Below are 26,829 nucleotides of genomic sequence, written 5' to 3'. Positions count from 1 at the left end.
ATTGAATTATTCAACGTTAAAGCAAAAGCATCCTCTTGGCTTTGATCGCTCACAGAAATGATTAAACAAATTGATGTACATATATACGTTGAAAGTGAATAGAAAGCTTGCCCGGTAACATAGTTTCATATACGTTCTTGAAATGTATATAATATGATTATAAAACCTTACATACGTTTAAAGAGCGTATATGAAACTAACATGTGCTACCTGGGTTAAAATTTGCCCTTTGAAACACATACCACATTTTTGTTAAAAGTAAATGTTCGATTAAAAAATTTAACTGGGAAGAAACATTAAAAAAAGCAATTAAACAATATTACCATTTATTGTGTAACTAAATACATTTTGACGGGAAAAAATACAGAAATTTTATTACGATATTATGGTGAAAAACTAGGCTCTTTAAACTGCAAAAATTGAGCCATTTCAATAGCATCATTTTTGCAATTTATAGCTCATTGAATATTGTCCACTTTTCACAATAATGTAAAGGATGTTTACCTCATCGTTGAGCAGCACTACTTAAAAAGATGAAGGTTCACCTGATCCATTATCGAGTTGTACTACGACCTCGTTTCTTGTTTGAAAAAATGGCGGCTCTAAGTCCTGGTCTATATAATAGGTGCTTTAAGTTCTAAGCCTTAGGAAATTGACCAATCAGTCGATTGTGAAAAAAAATTATTGAATATATATATATATATATATATATATATATATTTCACAATGTTTTTCCTTTTCCCGCTCGTTTAAGAAATTTGCGAAAAAATCGAACCTGAATCTTTCAAAAGTAACGATTTCGTTAAAAATGTCCATACTTTAACTTTTCGAGGTTCCGACAATAGCTATACTCACATAGATTATAAAAAATGTTTATACATTTATTTCGAATAATTAGGACGGCTGCGATCAATACGCCCGATTGAACGCATATTTCGCGACACGGCTTGCGCACATGCGAAGCAATACTTCAAACATAAATTAATATATTTCTTGTAAAACCCCGACTCTTCTGTAGCTTTAATAGTTTTTCTTTTTTAATTATTTTTCTTTATTATCTATTTTATCTCCGTTCACACACACACGTCATTTGAAATGTCGAAAACGGAAGTGAGACAGCAGTCCCGAGAAACAAAGACGCATTCAAGAACTACAATTATACCGCACACATCATCAAGATATTGACAGTATGGAAGGACACTTAGGTATCAACCTAAGTGACCACTGCAAAAAGAAATCCGAGCAGGACAGGCAAAATAACTCGAACGACCTAATCCCTCTGGTATATGTTTGTTTTATTCAATAATGACTTGAAAATATAACAGAAGAATCTACATAATGTCAGGAAAAGAAAACACTTAAACGGTGTGTTCGTAAGTTCAAAGTTAATGTTTTCCGAGCTTCATTCCGTGCGGGAAATTCAAAACGGACTACTTAGAGTTTCATGAAAACAAAAAAAAAAAAACTCGGACACGTGCAATCATCCGCCGCATTCGGTATCGAAGCCATTTAAGTTTGTCGACTCGCAAATAAGAATTATCCGGTAACGCACGTGATAAAAGCGTATGCCCGTCTGTCATTTTGTGCAGGAGCGCAAGGGAAAAGTAGTTTAGATATTTCTGCACTGACTACACACACAACATACACACAAATTCTCAATACAATCTATTACCTATTCTTAACTTTAAACTTATAAATGTCCGTCACATCACCATTTCTCTGTTCAAAATTCTCTCTCTCTGCTCGCAACATTCATCACGCTGTATCTGAATAATTACGACACAATGCGCCCGAGTCAAGGGATTACAACCGCCGATTTTTGTAATTCGCCGATTCAAATCCAACGGTTACAACTAAACTCTCCCTTCATGGCAATATTAAACGGCGACTCTACACGTGTTCGCAAGTCACACCCGACTATATATGTGTGTGTATATGTGCATCGTAATATGCGAAAAAGTGCGCAGCACTTCTTTTTACATCTACAATGTGCGCTTTCTCGAACAGACAATTAGTGCTATTAAATTCTACCTGTATACATCAATTGCCTATCGGAGAAAACACATTACATCACAACAACGACGACGTGATCTCGGCGTGCTCCTCGAATCATCGTAGAGACCTTTTAGCATTATCATGGAGCGATGTGTCACGAGGACGCAGAGACGAAGAGAGACGAAGGCCGCGAAAATAGCAAATTACGCGAGCGGTGGCCCTCGTCGTTTCCCAGTTCACTTTTTATTATTAATTCCTCTCGGATGGTTTTATTGCGCCCGACCTCGAGATTACAACGATTATCATCCGACCGTCGGGCCGGCGCGATGACTCGCTAATACAAGCAACTTGACACGGCGGGAGAAAACTGTTTTTCTTATTTCTACAGTAAGAATTAACGGGTACTTCTCGGTAAAACGAATTCTTTTGGTTAAGATCTACTTGGAGTCGGTCTCCATTTTGATCTCCTCCGCCTTCTTGTCCTTCTTCGATGCCTCGCTGTCCGTACCCTCGCCGTTGCTGTTGTCGCGTCTTCGCTTGCGCGCAAATCGTCCTTTGAACTTCGGCGGCGGTAGCTGCTCCATCCCGAGGACCTTGTGAATTTGCCGGAACGCCACCAGCCGCAAGGCGTGCTGCGCAGACGCAGTGATGTCCTCGCGCTGTTGAGACGTCATATTGCCTATCGCGTCCACCGCCTCTTTCTCGCACGGATCGGACAAGCCTGCGAGGAAAGAACAGACGTTCCGACATTTGTATTGCGCACCAGCTCTCATCATCGGACGGACCGGCGAAAACCGCGGGAATTTCTCATCAGACTGCCAAATCATCTACGCGTTGTCGCGGTGCGGATGCTCGCGACACAAGGGAACGAAATACTCGCACCCAGGATCGACGACCATCACCCGTGACACGCTCAGTCTCGTCATCTTTATCATCATTTGAGAACAAAGGGGCAACGGAAAGTAGAAAGTATTAGCGGAGTTGTATGTGTACGTTCAGCCTGAAGCAGATTCGGCGACACCCACACAAGTACTCCGCGCACAGTCTGCATTCACACGAACGGCGTAAAATTCATCTGACAATTCTCGACGCGGCGGACTCACCTGGGCTGCCTGGAAGTAATATTCCGCCAGCTACGCATTCGAGGAGTCTCCTTAAAGCTTCGCCCGGACTCAAGGGACATCCGGCGGTGCTGATCACCTTCTCGGTCAGTAGTTCCAATGCCTGTACATGTGTCGAATCGATGATTATTATATTACCGTCAGCCAGCCGGGAATACGCCGTAATGAAAATTCAATATACTCACCCATGGATTCAGCGGACCCCATGTGGGCACACGATTGCAAAGGTCGCGCATTATACGGATAACCATAACGCAGCTCTGGAGGGAAGTCGCTCTAGCCTGTTGAACGGGATAAAACACTTGAGTGACTAGAATTGAATATATAAGCGACAAAAGCACTGGCTCTTCTGGAGATGAGACGGCCTAAACTAAGTTTCCTTCGATTGCTTTGTGTGGGCTTTAGCTCTATCCTCCCAGCCTCGTGCCTAAGGCATCCCTAGTGTAGTAAAATTAGCCCATATCAATCATATTTACCGGGTGTTTATCGATTCACTTCACTTCCTAAACGTATGTTTTTTTTTTCTTTTTGCAGTTATTCACCTTGTTGTCGCAAATAGACGGCAATAAAAAAATGCTACAGCACGTCTCAGTAGTTGTGTGCATCACAAAATGATGATCTCTAGTTGACTCGAATTCTTTTTTTACACGCAAAAGAAACACCCGGTACGCTTATGACGCTACTGTGTGTTTGTGCTTGTCTGTCTTTCGATCTCCAAAGCTGTGCAAGTAAATCGCACAATTACATCGTTACAGTAACAATGGCAACGAAATACATGTAATCTTGCATGAAGCTATCGTTTGACTTTTGTACTCTCGAGTAATAAGACAGACCCAGGACAGACGCAGTCTAGGCTACAACGCATTGAGGATGATCCAGAATAATGAACGTGCTTGATCGTAAAGCAAGTCGAGCGGTCTGCGTTTCGTACAAAGAAAACAAAGAAAATTGGCATCTTTTCCATTTCAGCTATTTCTTTCTGCCTTTTTGTCTTTTGTCTTTCTTTCGTTCTTTCTTCTCATACAAACGTAGGTAGTTATTCTCGAGTAGTTATTCGACGTCTCGCAGAGGAACTGCTTTTCCTATTATTCTGGATGTCGGTGATATATCAAGCGAGAAAGCAGATGTAAATGCATCTAGCAGCGTTGCGCGTGACTGTCGAGATACACATTTACATATTGCTTGTTCGTGAGAGAGATTGCTTGTCTGACGGTCTGCATCTGGACGCGGATCGATGTACGCTCGTGTTCGATGCGATGCGATTGTTTCTCAGACAGCCAACGTACCGGACGATGCCACTGTTTTTATTGCCACTGTTTCATCAGGTGGGCCATTGTTATGATTTACTTTTCACGTAGTCGGTGTAACACAAGCGTGATCGCGCGCGTCAAAATATGAACGTACGTAAATCTACGTTCCGGCGAAGATCATCATCATCATTGTTGTTATTATCATCAGTGGGCAAAGCCGATGGATTGGCGTGCATACGGAAATACTATCAGCGGATATGGAACGACGTACATCGAGCACAGCGCTCAGATAGGACCCGGTCAGACAGAATCGTGTCGACAGGTCGTGGTTATATAATGATAAAAATAAAACCGTCACAAGGCTGGAAGTTCTAAGACTGCTTTCTTCTTTTCTCTTTCTTTCTTTCACTTTGCGGACTCGACAGAGAAGGGAGAGACAGAGAGAAAGAGTGTGTGTGTAAGAGAGAGAGGGGAGAGAGNGAGAGAGAGAGAGAGAGAGAGAGAGAGAGAGAGAGAGAGAAAACCAACTTGCACGCGTCTCGTCGAGGAGAAAATAAAAGAAAAATGCTCGTTTTTTTTGGTCTTTCGGTTTCTGTTCCTAGCGCCAAAACAGAATTGGCGCTGACACAATTCGAGATCTTGAACTGAGAGTTGATTGATTCAAACCTGAAACCACTTGGCATGCCTGAGTGCAGCTAAAGCCTCCAAACACTTAGCCTTGGGAAGTACGTCCGGAGGATCTGCTTTCGTCACGGTCGGGGCCGCGGGCGTAGTTTGCAGTTGAGCAGCTTCCTGCTGCTGCTGTCCAGCATTATCTGAGATTCCAACAAAGAAAGCACAACACGCTTAGACAACACTTAGAGTGTTTGATCATGCCCAGAGATTTTTAGGTATTCCCTCTCTATATGCGTAATTCGTAATTCAAAACTCAAGCGCGTTTTATATATATGTACATATAAAAAGTCGTGGGCTGTGTTGTTATAACGCCAACGTGAAAAAAAAAAAAGAAGAACTACATAAGCCTGATCGAATGTAGTACGTCGCACAATAATGCACCCCCCCGGATTCACCTCCGTCGTTGAGACGTTCTTTTCTCAGCACCCCCGACCCGCTGAAGAACGTCCGACGATTCCTATCAGCATCGGTAGCGTCACCTCTATCCGCTCGAAAGGTAGGTAGCACCGATGCCGATAGAACAGTGTCGGCTGAATCCCGGGGGGGTTTCCCGATCGCAGAGTGTGCGTACAGCATTCGATAAGAGTCAGAGGGATTTTCTGTCTTCATTTATGCATGATCAAAAAGTCCATAGTTTTAAGATTGCCTCAGCGTTGTTTCCTCCTATCGCAAGCGTGTCCACGTTCGACAAAACTTTCCTCACGTTTTTTTTTTCTTTTTCTTTCCTCTTTTTCTCATCTCACTACGAACGTATCATCGCGACAGAGACTCGAGCCCGAATTTGTTTCATGTTATCGGCAAAGCGAGATGCGAAAGAATCACTACCGATGAGATGGCACCCTCGGAATATCAAGGCGAAGTGTCTAATAATCGAGTTTGACCATTGTTTTCCCGCGAAATTTATTCTCGACGCCCAGAAGTCGAGAAGTATCGTTTTGTTTCTCCCGTGTCTTCTTCGTGGCTCAGAAATGCATGTCGCTAAGAGGACGACTCTGTCGTGGACACACTGAAAGCACGCAGCTATATATGTATATATCGAAAGAAAGAAATTAACTTGATGTTAGAGAGATATATATATGTACACTGGCGCAACCGTCGAGAATAGTCCTTGGCCGTCCCGCATCGTCCTGGTGCTTAAAAAAACTTACAGAAAATCTTGCGGGCCATGAAAAGAACAAACTAAATGCATAAGTCGCGGTTTCTCACGGGGAAAACGGGCATGAAAATAAAAAGAGAAGTGCAATTCCGTGTGATGCAACAACCCCGCGTTTTCTCTCGCCTTTCGTAGTTATCCTTTTCTTGGCCACCGTGAAAATGCGAAACAATGAAATCACCTGCTGCTGCGGTCGTCTTGGGTGTCTCGCGCATCAGAGGGCTGGTGAGCGTCACGCTTACGGTGACTGTGCCACCTGAAACGGTTAGAGCCGCGGACTCCGGATGCTTCCCGACGTTGTAGGTGTCCTCCGGCGCCACGTTCTTCAGCTCACCGGGCAGGATCTCGGCGACTTTGTTCAACAACGCCCTGTAATGCACGAGATTGAGAGATTTACGTGTCATCGCGCACACGATCGTGTTCGACGAGAGGGGGGACTGGTCTCGTGTGTATACCTTGTCGGCTTCTCCGCGCACAACACAACTAGGCAAACGTGGTTGTCGCCGGACAACAACAGGCCTTTCGCCAAGTTGCCGACGCGCATAACTCCGCGGAGTATCCTAGAATCCTCCTTCTCCTTTTGGAACGAGAACAGATTCCCGTCACTGCCGTCTTCCTTCTGTGGTGTGACCGCTTTCTTCTTGTCCGCCTCGTCCTTCTTCAACGCGTCCGCATTCGCGTTTGCCTGCGGCGCAGCGGCATTAGCAGGTGCCGTCGCGTTAGCGTTTGAATTCGCGGGAGTCGTCTTTTTGCCTGTAGAACGATGAAAATATAATCGTTCGTAATCTCGACGGAGACAGGATCGAGAGATCCGGATAAAGGAGAAAAGAAGAAGAAAAAGTCGAGAATACTTACCAGCCTCGGCCAAAGAATCCGACACATACTTTAGTGCCTTCTCGGTGTGCGAGACTATTTTCTGCACCGACAGTAATTCCTGCTCCTTCGGGTAGATGGTCGTGTGATGGGCCAACACGTGCTTGTCATCCGACGAGTCTGGCCGTCTCTGAGGTCCCGGATACATCATCATCGGCCCCGGTGGTCCGGCGAAGGGGCCACGTGGGATCGGCGCCGCGCCCGGACCGCGTCCGTATCGCCGATACCATTCGAAGTATTCGCATTCTTCTTCGTAACGGCGTCTTTCCTCCCAGTATATCATCATATCTTCCTCCATTCCATGTATAGGTCCCATCGGCCCCAACTGATTGATCTCCTCCCTACGGCGCAAATATTCGTCCCGTATCTGCTGCCTGCGCAACTTCTCCTCCAACATCTTGCGCTGCTTGAGGCTCGGTTTCATGTCGACAACCAAATCGGGGTTGACCTTCTTCTTGTAAGCGAATCTGTGACGACGGCCTTTCATGTGCATATCTTTGGCATTGGGATCGTTGAAGCGACACTCGCACAGTTTGCAGTTGAAACTGATGATCTTGCCGTCTTCCGACTTGTTCTCCTCAATGTATTCTTGGCCGACCGGTTGAATGTCCTTCTCATCGACCGTCGCTTCCTCCACGGTTTCCTCGGTGGCTGGCTCTTCCGACTTGATCTCGGCCGTCTGATTCTGATTCACCGTGCCCAAGTTCCCAGCTGAAACACGTCACAATAGCATTGCGCGCGTCTCCACAAAGTGCCTTTAAATCGCAGTAATAGTGCACTCTAAGTCCCGGTGTATAATGGTGTCTTGAGCTTTAACACTTAAGAAATTGATCAATCACAGTCGATTATTCTCCTCAGATTCGACTGTGATTGGCCAATTTCTTAAAAAGCTGAAAACACCTTACTAATTTTTACTCAGTCTTACTAGCAAGTTTGTCTTACACGCGCCACGAACCTAACAAGGACAGATTAGCAAGTTAACTTACAAGCAACGAAGTTGATTTTCGGTGTCGCCGTCACTGTCGCCTTCTTAGTGACTGAAGCCTTCGAGGGGACTTGGGGTTTCGGGTTCAGGACGGTGGGGTCCGCGCTAGGGATCGGTTTCCCGAGTTTGGTGTGCAACTTGACCACTTTCTGATGCTTCGCGCCCCTGATGTGAGCCGCATAGGCGTCATTGCCGGTGCAGGTAACGTCGCACAACTCGCAGCGTAGACTGTTGCCCGCTCCGCGTGCCGGTGGTTGCTGAGGCACCTTAAGCGAGGCCTCCTTCTTCTTGTGCTTTTGCCCCTCGAGATGCTCGCGATAGGTCTGCGGTCCGGCACAGCTGATTTTACAGACATCGCAATAGTGCAGTTGCTGAGGCTTCGGGGGCTGCTTGGGCCGCATTGCCTTCATCCCTCCCCCTCCAGCTCCGAACCCCTTCCGCCCGTAGCCCTGCCAACCTCCAGTCTTCTGGTTAGTGGAATTGCTGTTTGCACTCTGTTGGGCTACATACATAGTCGCAGCGCTATATAGCGCTGCGTCGTAGCCGGAATACGTTGTACTCGCCGTTTCTAAGGGAAATGAAATTGAAACCTCAAACTTTGGAGCGGTCACAACTCTTCGTACTTGCGCGCGCGCGAAATGAAAGAAAGACTTTATTTCTTTTCATTCTTTTTCCTTGACTAATTTGCTCATTCCGAGAGGTACTATCAAGACCCGGCTTGTCGGGTGCGCGCGCGGATAAAACGAAATTAAGATATACCGAGTTAAACGATACATCTGAAAGTACAAAATACTCCGCGTTTCAGAGCTGATACATAAATTCCCGACTTCTGTCCCCGAGCTCTATCTCACTCGCGCTCGACAATACTACAGCAGAGGCTTTGCGAATTTCTTTTTCTCTTTTCCTTCATATTTCTTTTTCGACACTTCTCTTTCGTGTATCGTGAGAGGATCAATTTCATGTTATTAGTTCCTACGTCACAGTTAGTGGTCAGACTAGGAGCGAAGATTCTTTCTTGGAAGTTTGGAGACAAGTGTGAGCACAGAGAAGAGAGATCAATCGTGAAACTTACTATTTGTCGCAGTCGATGGAGTAGCGGCGGGCGTAGCCGGAGCGGTGTATCCCGACGAGTAGGTCGCGCTCTGAGTTGGGTTCGACTGTTGATAAGCCGTGCTAGATGCCTGGTAGGTCTTCGCCTGGCCGGTGGTCGTAGCCTGCCTCGCGGTGCCCGTGTAAGCACTGGTCGTACTGTACGCAGGCTTCGCGGCTTGATAGTGGGTCTCGGTGGTGGTGTAAGTCGCTGCGGCGGCTGCTGGCTGTTGATAGTAAGTCTTGGTGGCGTCGTAAGTGGCTGCCGGCGCAGCCCGCCCGTAGCCGTAATCGTAAGTTTGTGCCACAGTACCAGGATTAGCGGCTACAAGAACACCTTACAATGTCACGATTGTCATCCTGAGATACTGTCACATTCGGTAGCGGTGTTGTATAAATAACGCACAATACACATCAACGCAAGGCAATTCTATTGAATTTCTCAGTCCCCCGCTTTCTCTTCTGCGGCTTTTACTTCTCCTTTTCTCTCAGTGCACGTTGCCCATGTATTAAGTACAAGAATTGACGCATTATAGATATTTTTACGATACAACATACAACTGGTGATTTTTTTTTTTATAATCGATATTACGGGATCATCTACACTGACACTTGAGTCTATCTTTGTACACTGACGAATCAACAACCTTTCGACCATGTAATTTTCTCTGCTGGGGTGGAAATGTGAAGAGTTTCCGAATTAGAAAATTTACACGTGTTCACGCTAGAGGGGATCGTCTAGCCTTTTAACGTGAATTCGTGAAAAGTGTAAATTTTCTAACTTGAAGACACTTCTGTACTTCACGTTTCTAAGCAGAACATGATCAAAAGGCAGAAACTGATTTATTAATAGAATTGCCGTACATATTCAATAAGATAAGAATGAGTTACAAGGAGATACATTTTAAGTTAAAGAAAAAAGGGGAAAAAATGAAAGAGAAACGACAAGACACAAGTCATTGACACGAATGCATAATGTTTCATAAAATGCCCAGCAACGACACCAGGACAAAACTGGGACGCGCAGGTGTCTGTGTCGCGACTCATTTCAGCCGTATTTTTTTATCAAGAGCAAATATTCAGACATATTATCTAAGTACGGCCTCTACGCTACAGTCTGAGGGCCTTTGCAGGTGACAAATTTCCAATCGCAATCACAATTCCCTAAGAAAATCGACAGTCGATCACAGTCGATTATTCTTCAAGGACGCAGAGAAAACAATCAACTGCGATCGGTCAGATTTCTCACGGATTCACCGGTGTACGACTGAAAACTTCTCACATGCAACAGCCTCAACACACACTGACAAGTAGGACAATAGAGCTTACCAGCGTACGTTGTCCCAGTCGCGGCTGCAGCGGCAGCTGCCTGGTAAGTCTCGTAACCAGTGGCAGCGGCTGCAGCGGGTCGTTGGGTGTATGTAGCGGCGGTCGCCGCTGGTGTTACCGCGTATCCCGCCTGGCCGGTCTGATAAGCTGCCGCGCTAGTGGCCCTATCGGGAAGAAGGGCAGATTACTTGATTCCGCTCGGAGCAACGTGGGGCTCGGTCGAGCGGCCGCGGAGGCGAGCGAGGCGCGTGGCGTCGCGAACGTGGACCGGGTTAGCCCGGGCTTCGTAAAGAGGATCGGCGGCGGCCCCCCCGAGATGGAGATGGACGCACGACGGACGCTCTCTACTCTCGGCAATGAGAGAAATGGCCGCCAAGCCGGCGGTATCGCGCGTGCCGAACCCTCGCACGGCTTACGGGCTTTTTGTCACCACCGCGGGCGCGCGCTCGCGAGTGCCACGGTTGTTCGCTCGGCTTATCACTATCTACTTAGTAATAAATGGTAATGCAAACGATTTTCGTACCCATATTGCGTGCCGCCGTGAGTAAAGCCGAAATAATTGTTCTGTGCCATCCTTCCTCGCCAGAGAATCCCGGAAAGAAGGACAATGGAAGTCGTAGGGCGTGCCAACGAGCTCGATAGAACGACGGCGACGCCACGCGCGCCGATTGGCTATTCGCTCGGTGCCCGCGACGATCGCGCGTACGGTGCGCCCCCGCGCGGCCGTTCCTGAGAACTCGCGAGGTAGCGAGGAGACGGTAGCGCCGTCTCGCGCGACCAGCGATCAACTTTCCAACGTGCGGCGAACCAACGCCAGCCGGCGCGCTCTACCTGACGCCGCCGCCGCGCCGTGTGTGTCGAGCGGAACTATCGCGAGGATACCAGACGGACGGACGAACGGAGATAAAGAGAGAGAGAGAGAGAGATATATATATATACACGAAGCTGGAGAAGCGAGCGAAAGAGAATAAGAGAGAGAGAGAGAGAGAGCGCGCGCGCGCGGCTGTGCGCGCCAGAGAGAGAGAGAGAGAGCAGTTCACGTTGTCGCGAGAGTAAAATGACGACCGAGCGGCGGATATTTGCAGCCTTTTAATTCGAACTTCGCTAGACTTACTGCGTGATCACTCGGCAATGTCCGGGACGCCGGGGGGGTAGCGGTGTGTGTGGGTAGAGAGCTCGCCGATATAATTTCGCGGCTGGTGTCGCGCGGCGCGTCGTGCACGACGTCCGGCGTGCGCGAAGGAAAGGCTAACAGTTCGCCGGCGGGAGGACGGACGGACGTGCGTAACGTGCGTGCGTATGTCGTGCGGTATGCAACGCGACGATCGCGCCCCGTTCGTCGCTCGTGTGTCGTGTGCGTGCTCGAGCGTGAGGCGAACGCGAGAGCTCCGACACCCTGAGAACTCCTTACCCCCGCGCCATCTGTCGTCTGTCCGTGGCCCTTCTCTCTTTCTCTCTCTCTCTCCCTTTCGCGACGTTTCCTGCGTCGTTCGCGCTATCTGGTGGCAGCCGCCGGTACCGAGCTCGTCGGAACGCGCGCTCTTGTCGACGAGGAGTTGTCAGCGAAAAGCGTAATCAGGAGTAATTTTATACGCTGCGCCCCGCTAAATCCGTCCCGACGCATGTGTGAATAACGAACGACGACGTGGTTGTATTAATAGGCGACTCGATCGCCGGTAGTGAGTAGTACTCGCGAGTAACTTGGCGGAGCGCCATCACTATTTTCGACGACGAGAAAGCCGATCGTAGCCTGCCGACGAGTATTCGCCGTTGTATCCGATCGCGGATCCTCCTGGCGCGAGCCGTCGCCGTCATCCGACATGCAGCCGGCGGTCCTCTTCCTCGTGTCGTCGATTTATTTGCTGTCGGTCGCGTCGGAGAATATCGTCCTGATTATTACCGACGATCAGGACTTGACTCTAGATGGCATGGTAGCGTCTTTTATTTCCGCTCGGGCGCGTTTCGAGCCTCTCGCGATCGGAGCGATTTGTTCGAGTTAGTTGTTCCGCCCTTTGGATAAACCATGTGGTAATCCGTCTATTAGATGGGGATATTTGAAGAGCATCCTTCCCGTGTGGAAAGGAAAATCGCGCAAGAATGCGGACAAAAATTATCTACTATCGTATGCCAGTAATTTTCTCGTATTTTGTAGCTTATTTTACGGGAACGCTCTTCAGGGCACCCATTATGGACTTGTTCGGAATCTTTTAATTATTCCCTAGATTTCCTCTTGTATTCTCTAGGGAATAATTAAAAGATTCCCATTAGCATTGCGCGACGTAACATGGATCTAGTCGATCGAATTGCAATGTAAAAGGTATCGCGATGATAACGCAGAAGAGTCGATTTGAATGAAACCTGCGATTGTTGCGCATTCTCGCTAATGGAGTGCGAAAATGACGATTCGAATGAGAAACGACTTCAATCGCTTCGATCGGAGACGCCGCAAATGAATACGATTTCGATTGTGTGCATCCGGATTTAACGTGATTTTAGACGCCGATGACGCAAACGCAGAACCTCATCGGACAGCATGGCGCTACGTTCACAAATTGTGTAAGTTCGTCAAATGCAGCGGGACAACGACGATGATTTTTGCGATATTTTCAAATCGACGTTTTTAGAAAAATCGCGTCACGTTTTTTTCAGTTCGTAGCTTCGCCTATCTGTTGCCCCAATCGAGCGTCCATCCTGACCGGACGTTACCAGCACAATCATCTGACGGTGAACAATACCATCGCCGGAGGTTGTAGTAGCGCAGAGTGGCAGCAGTCGCAAGAACCGGCGACATTCGCCGCTCTTCTACGGAAAGTCGCCGGATACAAAACGTTTTACGCGGGAAAATACTTGAACGAGGTAGGCGCGACTTTTGACGGCTCATTCCGATACGACGTAAACTTTAGAAAGAAAGAAATCAGCATTTTGCTGGCGAAGTTTTCAAGTACGGCGTCCCTCAATCGTCGATTAGATTAACCGTAGTTTGTAAACATACCGTACATAACGCCCATTTCGATTATGGCTGAAATTTCATCGACGAATGATTTAAATCAACTCAACGAAATCGACAAATGCGACGGGTCAGTTCCGTCTAGTTAATCGTCGATTAGATCTAAACTATGATGGTGAAAACGGGTGCGATGTGAATAAAGCGGGATCTACAATGAGAATTTAAGGCGTGAGATTTAAGAAATCGATCACAGTTGATTTTTCTTCGATAATTCGACCGTGATTGATGAATTTCTCGAGTCTCACGCCTTAAATTCTCATTGTAGACACCGCTTGAAACAATTATATTCTCTGATAAATGCAGTACGGGAACGGTAAAGTCGGCGGAGCGGCTCACGTGCCGGTAGGATGGGACTGGTGGGCCGGTCTTTTGGGGAACTCGAAATATTACGATTACTCCTTATCGATAAACGGTACCGAGAGGACGTACGGTAACGGTACGAGCGATTATTTCACCGACGTAATCGTAAGTACACAAAACGGCCATTTTGGACATTCCCCTCCGTCTTCCTCCGCGACGATTTGAATTTAGAGCCGCGTCGCAATGTCGGATCCGTCAGATAAACGGGAGGACAGAACGGGGAAGACAATTACATGTCCTGTCATGTTCCATGTATTGCAGAGTAATCTGGCGTTGGATTTTATTAACGCGCACACAGGAGACCAGGTACCTTTCCTCATGGTATTAGCACCTCCGGCCCCTCACGCGCCCTTCACACCTGCGGATAGATATAATAATAAATACAATAGCACAAAAGCGAAGAGAACCCCGAATTTTAACATCCCGGTGCATCAGGTACAGCATTGCGAGGAATAATCGCGTACATACCGGATTTCATCCCGAAATGACGCATCCAGAGTATTTTGTACATATTATTCTCTCGATAGGATAAACATTGGTTAGTTAGACACGGCCCGGCCCCTTTACCGGAGTCTGTGTTATCGAAGTTAGACGAGATATACAGGAGGAGGTGGGAGACATTATTGGCGGTCGACGAGTTAGTCAAAACCGTATACACGTCGTTGAAGAAGCGAAATCTCCTGCACGAAACTTACTTCGTCTACACTTCCGACAACGGATATCACATTGGTAATTGACCCGATACTGTGTTTGATACAGCAAGTGGTTACTGAAAATTACATCATATGTAAAAATGTTACGGAACAAAAACTGCCCCGTTAAAAATTTATACTCTTAAAAATGAAGCTTAGAGGGAGAGGTGGTGTCAGTGGTAACAAAAAATATTTTTTGGGTTGTATCTTCTGTATTATTAATCGGAGAGAAACCAAGTTTGCATGTGATATTAAGTGACTTTCCGGTTTTAATTTTGTAACAACCAATATTGACAAAATTCGAAGTTTCGAGAGACGAGCGAAAAACAGCGAGGAATTATGTTACAGTTAACACCAACGTGGTGTCAGTTGTACAGCAGCAATTTTAACTCTCGTCAATCATTCAAAAAACGCTGCAAATTGTATATTAGTAATTAATTTTAAACTGGACAACAAGATTAAAATAACAAAAAGCAGCAACATTATATTAAAAGTTATGAAGGAAAGAGTCATTAAAGATAAAAGTTCAAGCAGACAAACGATGAAAATAAATATAAATAGATCATCATCTGCGCAGCTGGATTGAGCCCATTTTTTAGGCGAGGCTTTCAAACAGTAATAATAATAATAATGTATTCCTCTCACGGATTTCGCCACTAGAATATTTCAATTGACACCCCATTGCAACTGATGCCACTACCCAACGTGTTACGAATTTTCTCACAGCACTTTATATAGTTTTTATAGTGTAATTAAGACAGATTCATAATACTAAATACTCTTTCGGGAGAGTCTGGAGATAGATTCTCCTTTAATGTCGTCATCGTTTTAATCTTTGTACAAGACGAGCGTTATTTCGGCAGGTCAGTTCAGTATGCCTATGGACAAGCGCCAACCCTACGAAACTGATATACGAGTTCCGTTATTGATATCCGGTCCGGGAATTGTCCCGGCTACTATTTCCGCGCCTGTTAGTAGCGTCGATATCTTCGCGACGCTCTTAGATATAGCCGGCGTGGAGTATCCGTCGGATGGAATAACGTTGTTTAAGAAGCACGATAATTTGCCCGAGGATCGCACTCTCCTGATAGAATACAGGGGGGAGAGATCTAAGCAAAGACCGTCCTCCGGATGCCCGAGTGACAATGATCTGAACGTAACGGCAAGTATCAAATGTTTAGTTTAGACTCGAACGGCGTTGCACACTAATAGAAAATCACAGTTATTTTCCGCGCGAAACTCTTCTTTTCTTTTAATCACAAAAATAGAAAAACCATTTTTCTAGCAAACGTTATTATAGCGTCGTTGATAATAACCTTACATGTTGCTGATATTATAAAAATATTTTCGGCACCGAAAATAATACTATAATTTTTAGAGGTGTGCGAATCGTTCGGATTCGAATCACTGTTGACTCGATTCTAATTCGTTTTCGAATCCAAAGGATTTAAATTCGAATAGTTCGATAATTTCGGCGGGGATAATGGCGGGATTTTCTCAAAACTATGCAGTGATTAATATTTTCGTCGATTTAAAGAAAAGCTTTTAACATTTCATTGAAACGTTACTTTATCTTATTCTAAACGTTACTTTATCATATTCAGATTAGTATGTAATGAAAATTCCGGAAAATCTGCTTCGAATTCGATTCGCATTCGAATTAAAGAGATCTGATTCGACTCGACATGATAATTTCAGATTCGATTCGACCACGCAGACGATTGTTTCGTACACCTCTAATAATTTTCTACCAGCGCATCTTCTCGAGTTTTCTCGAATTAAGCTCATACGCGCTCATCTTACAGTTGTGCATGAAAGACATGATGTGCAAGTGTCAGGACGCCGCGAACAATACGTTCAGTTGCATTCGCCGCATCTCCCCGGACTTCAACAACATCTTCTGCGTCTTCGAGGACAACCAAGTATGTATCGCTGCGATCCGACTGACGCGTGCGAAGACGATTCTCAGCTTCGTTTCGAAGGACGTTTCACGTTAAAAAGAAAAAAATCTCGATCTCCGTAGAAATTTATCGAGGCTTACGATCTGAACGTCGACGAATATCAATTGACAAATATCGGGTACACCATGAAAAAGGGGCCGAGACACAAATATCGCCAGCGATTGGCGAGAATGACGGCGTGTCAGGGGGTCAGCTGCATTCTCGCGGTATTTCCGAAGGCAAGAACTGATTATCCGGCGACGAGAAGCGATTATCCGAGGGCGAATCGAACGACGAACGGAGGAAGCAACGGATCCCGCTTGTTACTCGAACTTTTACTGGTATTCATCTTCATACCTCTCGCTATATCCACACGTCCGTTATTGTAAGAGTTACGAAGTATAATAAAGTGTCTTAAATCAAGTGCGGTTTACATTTTATTATTGTAGAGACCGCGGGCGCGCAGCTACGATATAACAGGCGGAATAATTCCGGAATACCTGGTCTACCTATCCTCCCCCGCGTTCACTCCGTCCGTCCGTCCCAGGCTCGGAGGTAAGACTTCGCCCCGGAAGTTGTCTTATTTCGAATTATTGCATTTATGGAAATCGCCGTCGGAGAATACCGCCCGCGAATCTGGATATAAGAATAACTCGCCTTGCGGACAGGCGGGAAGCGGGCGATGGTAGGGGACACCCCCGAACGTAACTGTTTTCTCAGCAAATATTTTTATTAAAGCCCAGGCAGTCTCGAATATCTGAATAGCAATGGCGATATTCGCGGAGGAAAAGGGCGGCGGAGGAGGTGAGGAAAAAAGCCGAAGAGCACAGTCGAAGACACTGCGCCCGGCGAGTGCTGTGATGTGTCACGTCGGCCGGAGTAGCGGGTACGTGTATCGTGTGTACATATTTATATTGCTAAAACGGTTCCCGGCTCCTCGGAGGATTTGAGCGACGATGCGAGCGCGGTGAAGCGGCGGCGCGCGATCTCTCTCTCTCTCCCTCCGCGACGCCGCTATTATTTTATTACGTAGCTGGTATAAACCTCGATAATACGCCTATATATGTATGTATACATCGCCGGATACTGATCTAACCGGAATCATCAATGGAAATACTTGCGGGGATTATGCGAAAGGTGAGAGGGGGGGAGTATAATTGGGTAAAAATTTCCACAAATCCACAGGTGTCGAGAGAGAGTCCGGCACTTTGGGTGTTTTACGGTCCGCGACGAAAATTCGGGGCAGAATTTCATCGGTGATTTTGCGCGCCGCGTAATATGGGAAACGATTCGAAGAGATTTACGGATACACGTGTGTGTGTGTGAGACTATTTACGAAATGTGGAATCGCGCGTGTCTCTCCGCTCGCATCGTGCGAGCGACGAAGGGTTAAGTGCTCGCGCATGCACGAGCATTCTCGAAAGTGCGACGACGATACGCGAGAACGGGCGCACAAAGCCGTCCGCCCCTTTCGGTGCCAAGGAGCGTGAGAGACGGTCTTTCACGTAACGTGAATGAACGTCAAAATGTTTGCGCCGGGCCCACGGGGCCCGTTTAATCGTTTGCGCAGATGGTTTCACAGCGAATCACCACGTGCCGCGGGAGATCGCCTTTGAGATTATCGTCACAGCGAAGTTGCGGCGGCGCTCTCGACAGAACCGAGAGAGGGCAAACCTGGATTCATTCACGAGAAATTTTGCATCTCGCGGATTGTTTCCGCCGAGGTGACAAATGGCAGCGAAGAGCGAGCGAGTTTAAACAATCGGTAAACGGGTCAGTCGCAAGACGGTCGCGACACCTTTTCCCCGATGAGTTTCCCGCGACGCGGCTCGTGTCCAATAGGGAAATGTATCTCTCCCGAGGATTACCAGAAAGTGAATTCTCTTATTGGACACGAGAGGCGTTCTGAAATTTCCGTCGAAGAAAAAGTGTTGCGACCGTCCCGCCACAAAAAGTATAGCTGAGGCCGGAAATGACTGTGAGTTGTATCAATGTAACGAGAGGAACTCGTTTTCGCGTGGAACCTCGCGAAACATGCGCGACCGAGAAATCCAATTCCAAAGATTTTTTCGCGAGGATCTTCGTAATTTCGCGAGATAAAACTTGACCCCCTCGTCTCCTTGATAATTCGCGTGATTTTCCATCGGAAATTTCGGACTTTTATTCTCACACAGCCGAAATATTTATCTCGATGACGATGTCGTTCGGATTTCGATAATTGTTTTATTTTGCAATCCCGTCTAATCGACGTCTCGTTAATATCGCACAACAGCGGCTCGATACGATTCAGTTTGTAATCTACATGCTGTATCCAACAACAACAACCGCTGGAACGACGGTCTATTGCACCGCGGGATTTTGCGGATCCCCGAATCCCCCCCCGATCGATCGGTCGATTGAGCGTTTATAGTGATCCTCGTTACATCGTAGCTGAAACGTGTAAGTCGGCTTGCGGACGAGTCCTTTTATTCTCTCCTCATTGATCGTTGGAGCGAGCGATCGCCTCCTTGTTGGCCAGGATCAATGGCTTTCGTTGCCTTTCGAGCCGTAGATCCAGGCTTTGCCTCCCTCCCTCCCTCTTTCTACCCGGGGGTTCCTCCTTCCAGCGGATACTTATGCCAACTTACACTTACACCGCGGGGGGAATTACAAAAGGGATCGATTTATCTCGGAAAATACGCGAGCATTGTGCGACGGTGGCGTGGACGCGCCGAAAGATTTACGCATACTAAACTGTAAACGCGATGGATTTTACATAGACGGGTTTTCGCTTAAGATACATACCTGCTGTGTTGCCTTATTTTGTTAATATTTTCCTACGTGCCCGTTCTCTTTAATATCTTACACTTTTTATTTACACTTAATTAACTGTACTATGTTAACTACTAGATAACTCAAAATTAAATTATATATTTAACTAAATATAATTAAAAGTTGAACCATAATTACATATTATTTATTAATTACATAACTACATAATTACATATTAATTATTTATACTAAATAACTAAAAACTTAAAACTTAATTATATACTAACTAAATGCCGGAAAACTCAATTATAATTATATATTCATCCTTAATTTTGGGATTATTTTTTTTTTAGTTACCTTTGATCGCGCTCAAGGTTAATTTATTGATATTATTGTCTGTTGCATGACGATTTGTGATCACGTAGTTATATCACAACGACAATATCCGCGAAATTTCTTGATTTTGCTCTTTCAAATTAAGAAAAAAAGTCTACAGGCGCGATTGTCGGGCGCATTAAAAACGACGAAATCTACCACGTCGAGTTTTCCGGTGATCTATCTTCAAACAGCAACCCTTGTTATTCGATAATTAACCTCTCCCTCTTCCGGTGTAACCTGGCACGGCGAAGCGAAGCGTATTCTCTGATTTTCCTTTGGCCGACTCGCGCCTTCTCCTACCCTGCGACTTCCTCTTCTCGAGATCGGCAACGCGGAAAATGCGAATTTAGTGTAAATTAGTGAGTTGGAAAATAACGGGGTGGAAGCGCTTCCTTTGACGTGCCTTACGACGATCGCGTTGAATGCGTAACAAGATCCAAGGGAGCTAAACCGTGATTGATAAAACGGCGGAATTATCAGAGCTCGTTTCGAAGATACGGCAGGAGTCCTCGGCAAATCGGCCTATTACAAAATCATCCAATTAAGGGAAACTGTAGACCTAAGCTGCAATAAGTGAAAGTCCATCCGCAGAGATATATACAAGGTGGGGCGATAACTTTAGTCTACCTGAAATATTTTTGCTATTTTCAGAGATGTGAAGATATTTTAATCACGAAAATTGTACAGCATCAAGAAAGCCATGATATACTAGTAATAATTTCTCTATAAGTGGAGGTGCTTCGGAGATTTCAAGGTCATTATTTTTTTAAATATCACGCTTTTTTTTATCCTTAATCCAAAGATATGGATATTCTTTCAATTACCAAAAAGCTGATCTAACTGTATAATACAAGTAATTCTATCCCTAATGGAAAATGAAGTAAAATACGACAGCAATGCAGCCAATAATGTGTCGAATCAGCTCTACGTTCGCTTCGCTGAACGGAATTTTTAATTTTTTTTGCGCAAACAAGGGTTTAAAAGAATATAAAAAAATGTTTGCCGAAAGAATTAAAGCAATTCCCCATACATACCTCCTGAAATTGAGTTCGTTCGATTCGATTCAATTTGTTTCGACGGTTCTCTTTTTTTTACAGCGTATAATTGAAAAAGAAAAGGGAGGGACGCACACACACACACACACACACACACACACACACACACACACACACAATCTAAACGTAGTTCAAAAAGAATTATATACACGCAACATGAATTACATATCAAAAAATAACTATTCCCCGTCTATTTCAATGCGGTAAGTTGAATGATACGTTGATCGCGCAGTGTCAGCTGAGGCACACATGACGCGGTGTGTGTGTACAGTCGTAGCTAAACATAGCGTCGCCCAATTTTGCGCGACGCGACACCCAAGACGAAAGAAGGGCGCGTCCTTAATTACCGATCCCATTTCTGCATAACTGCCGGCGGCGCGCAGCAGAAACGCGGTCTCACGCGTTGAAACTCGCATTACCGGTGTGCCGGCTTATACGAACTACAGTAGTCTAATCAAACACGGGGCTATTAACCGGGTCAACATCTCGAGTTTGGGGGTACTTAGTAGGCCGAAGACTCGCGGTACCTATGTCAATGACATTTACACGCATGTACGCGCACGCGTGCACTCTCCTCTCTCTCTCTCTCTCTCACGCACACGCTCCGGCGAGTTTCACGGCGAACGAGTAGCAAAGCGGCCGTGTCGGACGGTCTTAAATAAATATCTAATGTGCACAACCGGCCGAACCCCCTCCGTTGGTCCCCGCCAATATTGTTTTAGGCGTGAGGCTCGGCAAGTCTCGAGTTTTGTAACTCGAGAAACGAGCGCGACTCGCGCGCTGCGCCGAGAAGGCGTAACAGTAGGTGTCCGAGGATCTTGTCAAGTACCTGAGCTTACAGCGCTGTACGCGCTGCGCGTGCGGAGCCGCAGCTTTCCCGATTTCTCGAGGGAGCGCAGATCTCAGGAAGGAAAATATTAGGCAGCGCCGATAGCTCGATCGGGAGTTATACGAGCGATTGGAATTCCGGAAAGAGAAGAACGGCCGGCTCTCTCGAGGTCGGAGATGATAAACACTCGTTGATCGTTTCGGCGGACTCCGCTTCCGGCAGATTCGGAGCGTCACCGGTCGCGAAGATGCAAAACACAACACAGTCGGCAGATTAAGGCCCATGGACAACGGATTGGTGAATCGATTGGTGATGAATATGACGTACATACATAAGATCATGTGATAATCGCTGTGATAATAAAAACACTTTTTCCCGATTTTCTTTCGCATCCCGCGTCCAATAAGAGAATTTCTTTTTTATCAATCCTCGCAGAGGAGATACATTTTCCTATTGGACGCGCGATGCGTTGCGAGAACTCACCGAATGGAAAAGTGTGACAACCTTACCGTCTAACGCTGCACATGCGAAGTCAAGTGCCGGGAGATTAATTTATTTGGGAGGCTGAGCGCGCGACAGAATTTCCGCTCGGCGGAGATCCGGACTCCGCGCTCGAGAAATTCGTGAATAAATAAAGCATAGGCAGACCCGGGACGCCCTGTGTGTACATAATCGTACACCCCGCTCCGATCTGACTGTGAAACTCTCGTTCCACCCCGCAGCTGTTACTCCCGTATGCGCCTGTTCGCACGCGAGAAACGCCTTTCCCGGAGAAAATCGCGCGAGAACGCAAGTAATTCGCGCGCCCGTATTCTCTCTCTCTCTTTCTCTCTCGTTCCCTCCTCGCGTAGTGCATTACTTCTCTCTCTCCGCGATGAAATCTCGACGTTTTCCCGATCGACCGTGATCAGTAATCGATCAGCGATATCGCACGCCGGCGTAAAGCGCGTGATAATGTCAATGCCGGGGAAAATATCGCGATTCGATACGCCCGCGCTCTCCTCCGTTCTCCCTCTGGTCTACTTTGGCTAGCGTTTGTCGCAGAAATAATTAATTAAGAGTAGAAAGCTCACCCCCTTTTCCTTCCCTAACCCTCCCTCTCTCTCTCTCCCTCTTTCTCCCCTACCCTAGCCCCGTTTCCATCGCGTTCTCCTTCCGCACGCTTCCCTCTGTGCTAACTCATAACTGCGCTCGCCTCTTGCTGCACCGCCGTACCCCTTTGCCCGGTACAACCCTTATTACCGTGTCGCAGCTCGGTTAACGCGAGCGGGTTAATGAACAGCTCGGGCAAATATAGAATTTCTCATAAAAACTACAAATTACTGCTGCCGCGGGTGCGTGCCGAGCGACGGCGCGCCGGCCCGCGGACGTTTTTTCACTCGCGAAATTATACAACGCGGTATAATACCGTGAGAATAGGGAATAATAAAATTGCGCGCAGCGCCCGCCGCCGTCGGGGCACTTTGAAGATCGTGCCCGGCCGTCGCCACCGCCGGCGCCGCCGCGATTTCCCGAAAGGCAGTTTTGCGCCGGATAATACGGGTGGATGAAAAATCTGAGAGCCGGTCGAATCGAGCCAAGCCGAGTNCCCCCCCCCCCTCTCTTTCTCTCTCTCTGGATAAAATGAAAAAATCGCCTTTCGACGGAGAACTCGTTAATTGGAAAGGAAGCGGTACGCGTCCGCCGGTACGGCGCTTTTCGCTCGACGATCGCAATTGTGCGGTGAGACAAGGTGAGATGAGGCGAGAGAAAGAGAAAGAGAGAGACAGAGAGAGACCCCACGACCAAATCACGCACGCTGCGTGCGCGAAACCCGGCGGTACGTTTAATTATGTACGACTACTGTCGCGAGGCTCGGCCGCCTCGGCGGATCTTCGTCTTGTGTACGTCGACTGTAGGGAGAGAGAGAGAGAGAGAGAACGTAATACCCGATCCGCCAAATTTGCTCGCCGCCAATAATCCAACGCACACACGAGACACGCGGACGCATGTTCGCACGCACGCACGCACGCAGCACACGACGCGTATCCGCAGCACCGTCGTCGTCGCGGTTCGCGAGCAGCGGGGGCGGCGGCTCGCATTATATTATTACACTCGTGCTGCTGTTTGTCAGCTTAAAACCGGGAGCCATTAGCAGGTATTATTTTAGCCGTGATCCACTGTTAACGGGAACAATGGCGTCGGTACGCCGACGTCCCCACGATATTAAATGAAGCGAAGTGATACATTTCGAAGGGGGACAGGGACGAGCAAATAGGGACGACGGCGTTGCGGGGTACAATGGAAGGGGGAGGGGGTAACGCAAGGGATGGATGAAAGGGAGGGAGAGAGGGAGGAGGGTAGAGAAAACCCGGTTTCTCTCTCTCTCTCTCTCTTTCTCTCAGAGCGTCGAGGAGGGTGGGCTTCGGGCGACGAAGCGGGAAACGGTGGAAAGAGGGGACCACCCGAGGGAGGTAAGATGAGCGAGAGGGGCGAGAGGGGGGAGGGAGTGGAAAGCTCGTCGCGTATTACGTTACGCCTCTGGCCTGTGTAAATACCGCAGCGCTGTAATCTAGAGTTAATGGTGCTCTAGTGACGCGCGAGTATCTATCGAGAGCACTATCATCCCCCGTATATATAACCCACCCTCGAAAGTCCGTCGCCACGCGGAGCGAGCGAAAGCCTCCTCTGCGGATAGAGCTTTGCTTAATGATGTCCGGGAGCTACGCTTAAATTTCATTTCGCGCATCCGGCGTCTCTCTCTCTCTCTCTCTCCCTTACGTCGACTTCAGCCGGCTGATTCACCTGGAACTTTGGTCTTTCCCGTGACGCGCGCAAATTAATTCGAGGGACTCTGCCGCGATATATCCGGACTAATTCTGAACGTAAAATAGATCGCGACAAAGTTTTCTATCGGCTCTGAGACGTTATCAACGATTATTTCAAGCACTATGATTATGACGCTCCGCAGTGGGAAATAAAGAGGGAGTAACGAGGGAGTAACGGAAATGTCGTACGCGGGAGAAGCGTAGTGTCGGAGGATACAGCTTTCTGCTTTGCAAAAATACAGGAGCATAATTCGGTACGAGGAAGCCCGTCGAAATCTTAGTTAGTATGTTAAACTTTTGACATTCCACAACGCAGTAGGAATTGAGACAGCAAAATAGGCTCGACCTCAATTCTAATAATATAATTACACTCCGCGCTTTTTAACTCTGGTCTGGTGTCTTAAATTTCTGCCGTTTCTACCGTTTTAGCGTCAAAATGGGATGGGCTGAAGGTGGCATTCAAATTTTCAATCCGTAGAATCAAAGGTTCAACAAAAATCTGTCAATACCGTCAAAGTAGATTTTGATTGCTCTATAGGGTGCTAAATCGAGTGGGGGAAAAATGGGGAACATTGCCTACGGACGTTTGGCCGCGCTCTCTCGATCTGCGAATACTTATCCAAGTCGCGATTACTTCGGGGCAAAAGCGGAAAGGTCGCATGTCTCTTCTCTTCCCGTCAAATGAAACGCGAAGTTTCCGTCGTTCTCCGGAAAAAAAAAACAAAATCGTCAAATCTTACTCTATCCCCTCCCCCCTTTTTTGTTCACACGTTACGAGCGCAGCAGATTTGATTCGGTACGCGGTGATGCGTCAATCTGCCGCGTATCGACCTGACGCGCGAGAAGGTCTCACGAGTGCAGATGATAATCTGGCGAAGCGCATAGCAGCCCGGGCGCGATATTATGCATATCGTTCCGCGGTCGGGACGCTGTCGCTGACAGCGCAATTACCGCATCATCGCCTGCGGTCGCGCGCCGACTCTGCTCTCTATCTCTCCCCCCCCCCTTCTCACTCTCCCTCACTCTCTCACTCTTTTCCTCTCTCTTTTCTAACGCGGTCCCCGGTGTCGTCGGAAGCCACCGGTACGCCGTATCACGGCGACGACGACGTTATATGAGATCCTCGCAATAAATTCTCATCTGCTATCGTTAGCGCCTCGGTATCAACGCGAGGACGCCGACCGTCCTTTGCATCGTACGCCGTCGTGATCGTACCACCTCGTAGACACATCAAGCTGAGCATTGCCGTTGGGAAGCTGATCGAGAGATACGTTAATAGTGATACTTCCTCTGTACGGCACGGTATTATAAGAGAGGGCGATCTACATTGAAAAGTCCATTTATTTAGCTGAAACCAAATTTGATCGGGCGAATTTTTCGCTTGCGAGAACCAGATTTTGGTTTTCGGGAGTTACCGAAGCCTTAGGTTTCTGAAGCAAATGCTTCTCTTCGCTTCTGAAGCGTTGCTCCCTCTGTTACTGCCGGCTTCAGCCCTCCTCAACGGGAGGGTATTCAGTCTATTCTACACATCCATATTGCGGCCTTTCGTTCAGCCTCCTTGCGCTGAATCCGATCGGGAAGAGGAACGCGTCTGAGAGGCGTTGACGAGCCGAGGACGACCACACGGGGGTGCGTTGCTTCGTGCACAGCAAGTTTCGTCGGCGAGGCCCGCCGACGGCCTGCCGACAACCGGCCGTACTTTTTACCACCCTCGGCGCGGCGGAAGATTATTCTAATCGCCGTAATTAAGCGCGGCCGCGAAGGGCGGACGATGCGCGCCGCTCGTCGACGGTTGAACGCGCGAGTCGGTGCGCGAGAGAGATCAAACGTGGTGAAAAAGCGTCGGAAGGGCGCACGGGAGAACGCGGCAAATGTCACGCACTCTCTCACGCGTCGAAGCCGGCGCACCTGTCACAGATCAGAATGTAATCGCGAAAATCAAAGGAGCCGTGGGCAGCAGCGCGAGAGAGGCATCTCTCGCGCCCGCGCCCGGCGGATATGTGCGTTCTGCCGGGTGACAGGTCGGGAGAGAGAGAGAGAGAGGGGAGAGAGACGATTTTGAGGGCGTTACTAGGCGGGAAGCCATTTTGGGGCCGGCGGTGCTTTGATTAATGAACCGCCGCGTGTAGAGTGTGTACGTTCTTGCGCTTTGTCGGCGGGAATAACAATCGGGAATCCTTGTTGGGGTATCAAATAGAAATCAGCTCTCGCGTCGAATAATCGATTAATAGTGGTTCGGATAATGCGGCGACGTGCGCACCCCGTACACGCGTAACACCGGATGTACGCGCGATGTGCCGCGCCGTCGTGAGCGTTTCCGCCCGGCCTGCTCTCTCGGTCTTACGCGGAAAGAAGCTTCATTTGCCGGCGCGGCAAATTTTATGCCCCGCGGATCTGTCAGTTACCGCGTGGACAGCGAAATGATTTGCTAAGCGTTGACTAATCGCCCCTGTCGCTGGATTACCCCCGCTGAATCTACGAATTATTCCACCGGGAACAAATTAGCAGGTGTAGGAAAACACGATTTTCTTCGGACAAAA

At 47.6% G+C, this 26,829-nt stretch overlaps 2 protein-coding genes across 5 annotated transcripts; one reads left to right on the top strand and one right to left on the bottom strand.

Moving 5' to 3' along the window:
* Nucleotides 1–1,274: 1,274 nt before the first annotated feature.
* On the bottom strand, nt 1,275–11,149 carry LOC106749543 (zinc finger RNA-binding protein). Of its 3 annotated transcripts, none has more exons than XM_014629125.1 (11): nt 10,994–11,149; nt 10,471–10,634; nt 9,125–9,478; nt 8,054–8,620; nt 7,050–7,778; nt 6,650–6,947; nt 6,376–6,563; nt 5,033–5,181; nt 3,302–3,397; nt 3,099–3,219; nt 1,275–2,716 (listed from the first exon to the last, which is right to left on the bottom strand). In XM_014629125.1, the coding sequence occupies exons 1-11, from the start codon at nt 11,041–11,043 to the stop codon at nt 2,433–2,435; spliced, it is 3,000 nt and encodes a 999-aa protein (XP_014484611.1). In that variant the 5' UTR covers nt 11,044–11,149; the 3' UTR covers nt 1,275–2,432. The 3 variants fall into 3 exon arrangements, with proteins under 3 accessions (XP_014484611.1, XP_014484631.1, XP_014484622.1); XM_014629145.1 differs by having other exon boundaries at nt 8,054–8,509; XM_014629136.1 differs by having other exon boundaries at nt 9,125–9,466; nt 10,994–11,148.
* A 470-nt stretch (nt 11,150–11,619) lies between these two features.
* LOC106749555 (N-acetylglucosamine-6-sulfatase-like) lies at nt 11,620–16,892 on the top strand. Of its 2 annotated transcripts, none has more exons than XM_014629154.1 (9): nt 11,620–12,401; nt 12,967–13,026; nt 13,120–13,326; nt 13,781–13,942; nt 14,099–14,272; nt 14,365–14,566; nt 15,393–15,691; nt 16,335–16,451; nt 16,553–16,892. In XM_014629154.1, the coding sequence occupies exons 1-9, from the start codon at nt 12,291–12,293 to the stop codon at nt 16,856–16,858; spliced, it is 1,638 nt and encodes a 545-aa protein (XP_014484640.1). In that variant the 5' UTR covers nt 11,620–12,290; the 3' UTR covers nt 16,859–16,892. The 2 variants fall into 2 exon arrangements, with proteins under 2 accessions (XP_014484640.1, XP_014484648.1); XM_014629162.1 differs by having other exon boundaries at nt 16,531–16,804.
* The last annotated feature ends 9,937 nt before the right edge of the window (nt 16,893–26,829 follow it).

Source organism: Dinoponera quadriceps, unplaced genomic scaffold, assembly GCF_001313825.1.
Source record: "Dinoponera quadriceps isolate SergipeBrazil2010 unplaced genomic scaffold, ASM131382v1 scaffold37, whole genome shotgun sequence".
Classification (NCBI taxonomy): domain Eukaryota; kingdom Metazoa; phylum Arthropoda; class Insecta; order Hymenoptera; family Formicidae; genus Dinoponera; species Dinoponera quadriceps.
The sequence above is the reverse complement of the archived record's forward strand: the minus strand, read 5'-3'. Positions and strand labels throughout refer to the sequence as shown.

What these genes read in the sequence shown, in the direction of transcription:
- LOC106749543 (XM_014629125.1), bottom strand. Translation starts at nt 11,043, where the DNA reads ATGGCACAGAACAATTATTTCGGCTTTACTCACGGCGGCACGCAATAT. An exon ending in TCCATCGACTGCGACAAATA is followed by an intron (nt 8,621 to 9,124) that starts GTAAGTTTCACG and finishes CATTTCCCTTAG; the next exon opens with AAACGGCGAGTACAACGTAT. An exon ending in GAAAATCAACTTCGTTGCTT is followed by an intron (nt 7,779 to 8,053) that starts GTAAGTTAACTT and finishes GACGTGTTTCAG; the next exon opens with CTGGGAACTTGGGCACGGTG.
- LOC106749555 (XM_014629154.1), top strand. Translation starts at nt 12,291, where the DNA reads ATGCAGCCGGCGGTCCTCTTCCTCGTGTCGTCGATTTATTTGCTGTCG. An exon ending in ATTATTTCACCGACGTAATC is followed by an intron (nt 13,943 to 14,098) that starts GTAAGTACACAA and finishes CATGTATTGCAG; the next exon opens with AGTAATCTGGCGTTGGATTT. An exon ending in ACAATGATCTGAACGTAACG is followed by an intron (nt 15,692 to 16,334) that starts GCAAGTATCAAA and finishes CTCATCTTACAG; the next exon opens with TTGTGCATGAAAGACATGAT.